Source organism: Palaemon carinicauda, chromosome 21 (genome assembly GCF_036898095.1).
Source record: "Palaemon carinicauda isolate YSFRI2023 chromosome 21, ASM3689809v2, whole genome shotgun sequence".
NCBI lineage: Eukaryota > Metazoa > Arthropoda > Malacostraca > Decapoda > Palaemonidae > Palaemon > Palaemon carinicauda.
Window position 1 is genome coordinate 123,302,604 of NC_090745.1, and position 8,340 is coordinate 123,310,943.

General features: G+C 35.4%; 1 protein-coding gene across 1 annotated transcript in view; it reads left to right on the forward strand.

Annotated features, from left to right (window-relative positions):
- The window catches only part of LOC137614778 (protein vestigial-like), a 6,527-nt gene extending 147 nt beyond the window's left edge, over positions 1 to 6,380 (forward strand). Inside the window, exons 1-4 of the mRNA XM_068344444.1 lie at positions 1 to 64; positions 2,157 to 2,306; positions 4,799 to 4,916; positions 5,276 to 6,380. The exon at positions 1 to 64 is cut by the window's left edge and continues 147 nt beyond it. Coding sequence (XP_068200545.1) covers positions 1 to 64; positions 2,157 to 2,306; positions 4,799 to 4,916; positions 5,276 to 5,328 — 385 coding nt within the window. The 3' untranslated portion in view covers positions 5,329 to 6,380. The remainder of the gene's footprint in view (positions 65 to 2,156; positions 2,307 to 4,798; positions 4,917 to 5,275) is intronic.
- Positions 6,381 to 8,340: the final 1,960 nt, after the last annotated feature.

The following is an 8,340-nucleotide window of genomic DNA, read 5'->3' on the forward strand; positions in this document are numbered from 1 at the left end:
GGGACTCCACTCCCTGCAGCCGCCCGCACCCGACCCCTGGGCTGCTTACTCTCTATCTTCGCAGGTTTGTTGTTTCCAGATATTCTGGAAAACTGTTTTGTCCTTGCTTCCAGCGGTGGAGTTTTTTTATTCAATATATTAACCGCTCAGTATTGTATTATTTTAATAACATATTAACTGGCATCTAATAAATGACGAAAAATTCTCAGTTAGAATCTGAAGCTTTATCCTTTTTTTTACGATAAAGCAATGAAAGTATGAAGCTTTATCCTTTTTGTAGCGATAAAGCAATTAAAATCTGAAGTTTTATCCCTCATGTAGCGATAAAACAATTAAAATCTGAAGCTTTATCCTTCTGTGACGATGAAATATTAAGAATTGTCCTTTCGTAACGATAAAATCTTAAGCTTTATCCTTCTGTAACGATAAAATAATTAAAATCTGAAGTTTTATCCTTTTCTAGCTATAAAACAATTAAAATCCAAAGCTTTATCCTTTTGTAGCAAGAAAACAATTAAAATCTAAAGCTTTATCCTTTTGTAACAATAAAATAATTGAAATATAAAGCTTTATCCATCTGTAACGATAAAATCTGATGCTTTATCCTTCTGTAGCGATAAAACAATTAAAATCTGAAGCTTTATCCTTCTGTAACGATAAAATTTGAAGCTTTATCCTTCTGTAACGATAAAATCTGAAGCTTTATCCTTCTGTAACGATAAAATCTGAAGCTTTATCCTTCTTTAACAATAAAATCTGAAGCTTTATCCTTCTGTAACGATAAAACAAGAAAAATCATAAGGTTTATTCCTTCTCTAACGATAAAATTTGAAGCTGTATCCTTCTGTAATGATAAAACAATTAAAATTTGAAGCTTTATCCTTCTGTAACGATAAAATTTGAAGCTTTATCCTTCTGTAACGATAAAATCTGAAGCTTTATCCTTCTGTAACGATAAAATCTGAAGCTTTATCCATCTGTAACGATAAAATCTGAAGCTTTATCTTTCTGTAACGATAAAACAAGAAAAATCTTAAGGTTTATCCCTCTGTAACGATAAAATCTGAAGCTTTATCCTTTTGTAACGATTAAACAATTAAAATCTGAAGCTTTATCCTTCCGTAACGATAAAGCAATTAATGTCTTAAGCTTCATCCTTCAGTAATGATAAAATCTGAAGCTTTATCCTTCTCTAACGATGTAACAATTAAAACCTAATGATTTATCCTTCTGTAACGATAAAATCTGAACCTTTATCCTTCTGTAACGATAAAATCTGAAGCTTTATCCTACTGTAATGATAAAATCTGAAGCTTCATCCTTCCGTAACGATAAAACAATTAAAATCTGAAGCTTTATCCTTCTGTAACGTTAAAATCTTAATTTTTATCATTTTATAACTATAAAACCATCAAAATCTGAAGCTTTAACCTTTTGTAACGATAAAACAACTAAAATCTGAAGCTTCATCCTTCCGTAACGATAAAACAACTAAAATCTGAAGCTTTATCCTTCCGTAACGATAAAGCAATCAAAATCTGAAGCGTTATCCTTCTGCAACGATAAAACAACTAAAACCTGAAGCTTTATCCTTCTGTAACGATAAAACAACTAAAATCCGAAGCTTTATCCTTCCGTAACGATAAAGCAATCAAAATCTGAAGCTTTATCCTTCCGTAACGATAAAACAATCAAAATCTGAAGCTTTATCCTTCCGTAACGATAAAACAACTAAAATCTGAAGCTTTATCCTTCCATAATGATAAACCAATCAAAATCTGAAGCTTTATCCTTCCATAACGATAAAGCAATCAAAATCTGAAGCTTTATCCTTTCGTAACGATAAAACAACTAAAATCTGAAGCTTTATCCTTCCGTAACGATAAAACAACTAAAATCTGAAGCTTTATCCTTCCGTAACGATAAAGCAATCAAAATCTGAAGCTTTATCATTCTTTAACGATAAAGCAATCAAAATCTGAAGCTTTATCCTTCCGTAACAATAAAACAACTAAAATCTAAAGCTTTATCCTTCTGTAACGATAAAACAATCAAAATCTGAAGCTTTATCCTTCAAAGCTTTATCCTTCTGTAACGATAAAACAACTAAAATCTGAAGCTTTATCCTTCCGTAACGATACAATTCTACCTTCCAGGCTTACGGTCATCGCAGCGTCGCCCACGACGTCTACCAAGCAGCCATGTCGTCTGTGCCGTCATCTTCCAGACCCTACCACCAGTACTCCTCCCTTTCCTTCCAGCCCCACCTCGCAAGACTACCTGGGGTCACGCCTGTAACCTCACAGGTCGGTGGTTCACAAATTTGTTGAGTTTATAATGGTGTTAGGTAAGGGTCGTGGTCACTGCAGTCTGCGATAGATTCTATTGCAAAGGGGTTGTCAATTCTGCTGGGGGGTTTAACTACTGGAAAGTCAGATGGTAACATTGTTTTTATATAACATTCATCAAACGATAACTTGGTTCCAAAATCTCTCATGTTTTATAATATTGTTTTTGTATTCTAGTTATCAAACGATAACTTGGTTCTAAAATCTCTCATATTTTATGATATTGTTTTTGTATTCTAGTTATCAAACGATAACTTGGTTCCAAAATCTCTCATATTTTATAACATTGTTTTTACATACCAGTTATCAAACGATAACTTGGTTCCAAAATCTCTCATATTTTATAACATTTTTTATATACCAGTTATCAAACAATAACTTGGTTCCAAAATCTCTCATATTTTATAACATTGAATTTATATACTAGTTATCAAACGATTACTTTGATCCTAAATTTTTCATATTTTACCCGTATTTTAAAAGAGAATATCGTTGTCTATTTTAAGCATATTTTAGTATCCGTGTTATTATTATTATTATCATTATTATTATTATTATTATTATTATTAAATTCTAAGCTACAACCCTAGTTGGAAAAGCAAAATGCTACAAGCCCAGGGGCCCCAACAGGGAAAGCAGCCCAGTGAGGAAAGGAAATAAGGAAAAATAAATTATTTTAAGAATAGTAACAACATTAATAAAATAGATATTTCCTACATAAACCATAAAAACTTTAACAGAACAAGAGGAAGAGAAATAAGACAGAACAGTGTGCCCGAGTGTACCCTCAAGCAAGAGAACTCTAACCCAAGACAGTAGAAGACCATGGTACATATTGATGATGGCTAAAGTATAAAGCAATCAAAAGCTATACTTAAAGGATGATCAAAGTGACTGATCATAATCATGGCAAAAAATATCCTGACATAAATCAACAGGTACAGTCGGACACAGGAATTCCTGGCACACCACGGTCTGAATAAGTGCGTTTAGCTGTTTGGTTACTAGCCATGCAGTAAGGGTGTTATAGGGTGCATTTCTTCAGAGCGAGGTGTGGCAAGAACTCCTGCGTCCAACTGTACTTTTTAAAAGAGTTCATTTTGCTGCGGGAGGTGTGGCAAGGACTCCTGCGTCCAACTGTACATTTTAAAAGAGTTCATTTTGCTGCGGAAGTCTAAAAATCAATGTCATTTCTTTCCTTAGGGAGTCTCTGCAATGGTCTCACTTTCACTTATTATCCCACTTATGGGCTGCCATTATTGCAAGAGCCCGTGGCTTGCACACATTGTGTACTTGCCACTCTAATACTTGTGTGTACTTGCCACTCTAATACCTACCTAATTACCTGTAATGTTTATAACGCTCCCAGAAAGCTGACATGACTGACTACACTAAGTTTGCCTAACTTACACTGTTAAATAAAAACCGTAATTTTAATCGGAAATTATCTGTTAAAAATTACTGTTCTCAGCCGTATTTCAGTAAAATACGGGAGACCGTAATTTATACCCTAGTTTGTTATTATCTTTTACAAGTTGGTGACCGTAATATGACTCATTTACGTCAATATGTCTATTTTTAAAACGGTAAATGTCTAGCAACATTTATTCCAGGATTTTTACCTTTTTTACGGCAAATTTTCAACTGAGTAGGGTGGTTTGATTTCACGAGAAAAAGTAGTAGTACTACTACACACTATGCTCTTTTTAATCAATATTTAAAGCTTGCAATTGGAAAATCTAATTTAGTTAAGTTTGTTATGGTTAAATAAGGGGGTGATCAACAATGTTATTTTGATTTTTCCTTTGGCACTAAGATGACCCCTTATTTACATACTCCTACAGGTCCACTTTAACTTTCTAATTGTCTTATTTATTACAAATATCACTGATACTGTTATGTCTCACACAAAACACAAAAAAAAACAAAAAAAACTCTGTTTGAAAACTCACAGATCTTCAAACTTATTGTTCTTTGCACTAAGATGAAGATCTTAAAAGGCGCTTAGATTATGATGACCCCTTATTTACATACTCCTACAGGTTCGTTTTAACACTTCTTAGTTGTAATATTTATTAAAAACATCACTGATACTTCTATACCTCACACAAAACACAAGGGACTCTGCTTAGAAACTTGAAGATCTTCGAACTTCTTGTAACAATGAGTTATTGTCTCATATGACTGAAAACGCTAATAACTTGACTCCTTCTTCTCGTTAAAGTTCGAAATCTGTTATTAGGACATTATTGAAAAGGAAATTGACCCGAGAGAGCCCTGCTTTTTGGTTGCTGCAGTAAAGGATTTAATGGTTAAATGTGGTTACAATTAAATATATGCGTCATACTTCCCCATCAAGGAATCCAATGCTCTCCTAACACATATTTAATTGCATTAACAAAATTCTTCCAACTACATTATCCTGAAAATCATTTTTCCATGGATTCCAGATGCCAATGGCGAAACCAGATAGTTGGGGTGCCCGATACCACGAAGCCTTCAGTAATCCAGAACTGGCCCACGGCCTGGAAACTAACTACCCTACAGCGCATTATGCCAACGTCCCAGGTACGTTAGGAGTTTGCAGTTTAATCATTTTATCATTCATCCTTCAAAAGGTCGTTATGGCCTATTGGAAACGTCCTGCTTGGCGTCTGCCGAACTGGAGTTCAAGTCCCGCTCAAACATGATAGTTTCTTGTAGTGTCTGCAACCTCACCATCCTTGTGAGTAAAGGATGGGGGTTTGTGGAAGCCTATAGGTCTACCTACTGAGTCATGAGCAGCCTTTGCCTGGCCCTCTCTAGTAATAGATTGGATGGAGAGGGGGCTTGGGCACTGATTATATGTATATAATAACTTTAAATCATAAAACGTAAAATGTGCCAAGAACAAGTGAATATTTGATTAATTTTCCTTTAAATTCCAGGTTTAGAAACAGGAGTGCCTCAGGAAGGGGCCAAAGACCTGTATTGGTTTTGAAAATGATTTGCCTCGGAGGAAGAAGGGACACACTTCTGGGGCCGCTCATTGGAAGGAAGGAAATCTCAGAGGTGAAGCCTCTCGGGATGTCACACAGGCAGGCACACAGTCTGGTGACAGGGGCTAATGTAAAGGAAGATGCAGTTTGTCTGTGACAGGGGGCAATGCAAAAGAGGATGCAGTTGTCTGTGAATGGACCGGTCTACTGTGTTGGAGGGGCGCGAGAAAGCTTTTCGAAGATTAGAAACGAAAACATACGCATCCCTTGCTTCTTCTTCTTCTTCTATGTGTTAAGAGGAAAGGAAGGACCAAAGACTATTTGTGGTGTGCATAGGAATTCGTGCCATGATTGTTCACAGCTGATATTTCCATGTGCCAAATTGTTTATTGATTACGCAATGGACCGTATGTTGATGCCAGGCCACAAATGTGCTTGTTTTACTCATATGAAAATTCAGGAAAGGTAGAGTGCAAGTATATAATCAAGTCTGTTATTGTGGTCATTTTAAGGGTTTTTGAAAATAAACTCCTGTGGCATGACGGCAGAAAACACATCGAAAAAAAAAGACAAAAAGAGATAAAAACTAGAAAAACTTGCCTTTTGGGAACTTGGGAGTGTAAAAAAGACGGCACTGAGTGACATATATATGCCATGTATTCAATATTTTTTAACTGAATACAACGAATGTACAAAACTCGAGTTTTTATTCAATTTGCTATTTTGTTAGTCTTAATCGTATATTTTTTTTTCGTTTTCAGTTGCTGTATCCATAGATCTAATTTTAGTTGGGACATTTAGGTTTAAACTGAATCATGATAATGATTGAGGAACGATGTATGGAATATCCTCTTTCTTATTATCCCTTACTCTATATACCTTCTACGTCGATCCTCTATTCTCAAATTTCGATTCTTCGTGTCCTCAACTCTTATCTTACTAGACTCGCTCCCACCGCTCTGTTGTACCCCACGTGTTTCACACACATTTATACATTGTAACTGTATTTTAATTTTATTGTTTATCTCGCTCTGTACCTCTCTGTTAACAGAACCGGTTTAAGCTTGCCTATTCTTGAATTGATCTGTTTAAATTTTTGTGACCTTTCACTGAAACTGTTGTATAAAAGCTCGCTGTCTGTTGAAATAAAGTTAGTTACATTCGTCTGGTCACTGCGGGATCACCAATGTGCGTAACGCATTCGTCTGGTCACTCTGGGGTCACCAATGAGCATATTGCATTCGTCTGGTCACTCCGGGGTCACCAATGTGTGTATCGCATACGTCTGGTCATTCCCGGGTCACCAATGTTCGTATCGCATTCGTCTGGTCACTGCGCCATCAACAATGAGCGTATCGCCAGTTATTTCGTAACTGAGAAACCAGACGAACGCAAATAACTTTATTTCAACAGACAGCGAGCTTTTTATAACAAGTTTCAGTGAAAGAAGGTCACAAAAACTCAAACAGATTAATTCAAGTATAAGCAAGCTTAAACCGGTTCTATTAACAGAGAGGCGTAGAACGAGATAAACAATATAAAGAAAATATCGATACAATTTACAAATGTGTGTGAAACTCGTGCGGTACACTGTTCCTCACATTGACTTGATATTCCCGGATATTCTTCAACCCAGGACCCGTACAGTATGGATCCTGCTTCAACCGTCTGCCTCAGTATAGATAACGCTATACAGTACTGTATACAACCAAGGACTATTAACATATCATTTACTAATACAGTGGAAGAAAGCAAGCGAATATAAAGCAAGCTTTTTGGTGTCTTTATTTTCTGCGTTTAATGCTCTTTCCCTCGTTTGTGTCGTGAACGTCGTGTTATTAACTAATAATTTATTTGACTCGTAATAAAGAATTCTCTTTTAATTTATTTATTATACTTTTACGCTAAGGTGCTGAGCCGTTCCCGACACAAACGATGACATTATCTTCCAAGTGATGTCTTATTATTTCAGTCCACGTCGATCAAATTGTGTCCACTCCAAAATCAAAATGCATATTGTGAGAATGTATAGTTTGTGGGCTGGGGGAGGGGGGGAATAGATTTTGGGAGGGGCTAAGTTGGAACACTCAAGTGGGGTAGGAGGTGAAGAGGCTGTTGGGGAAGGGGGAGGGTGAATTCTGGATTTAATTGATGATAACAAAAGATATATGAGGTATGATATTTCAGAAATATATGTAGATACAAAACACACACACAGACACACACACACACACATATATATATATATATATATATATATATATATATATATATATATATATATATATATATGCACAGTATACTGTCTGTTGACTTAAAAGTGCTTCACTAAAGCATTGTTTTTTCTTGCAGGAGCATTAAATACAATTTTAAGTCAATTTCATTTTGGATGTTTTAAGCTCAGATATTTTCTGTATTTATGATGGTAATATAATTAAAAAAGCTTGAGTGATGAGTCTGTGATTACTGCAAAGAGAGAGAGAGAGAGAGAGAGAGAGAGAGAGAGAGAGAGAGAGAGAGAGAGAGAGAGAGAGAGAGAGAGAGAGATTTAACTAATAAGAAATTTTAATTCAATGCTCTATGAAAACAAAACTTGTATTCAAGAAACATGCTTTTTGATGTACTAAAATAATCAAAGATGTCATTCACACAACTTCAACTGAAAAATTGTCAAAAATTGTATAAACGACCAAAAACAGAAAATATTTACCCCCCCCCCCTCCCCCCCAAATTGACCTCTTTATCAACGCCCTGTTCCAAACAGAATGATCTTGGATGAGATATGTGATTCAATAGGTTGTTAATTGTTGTTAAAATGGTGGCGTACATGTGCATATACTTGTCTTAATATACTGTACATGGAAAGCATGTCATTATTAATTGTACTCCACCGAAGAATGGTTGACCTATCTTGAATTCGAGATGCAAGGTCATTGTAAATAAATAAATGGTGTTTATTAAATTAGCTTGTTTACTTTCCTTTTAGGTTTTTTATTTATCTGTTTAATATGATT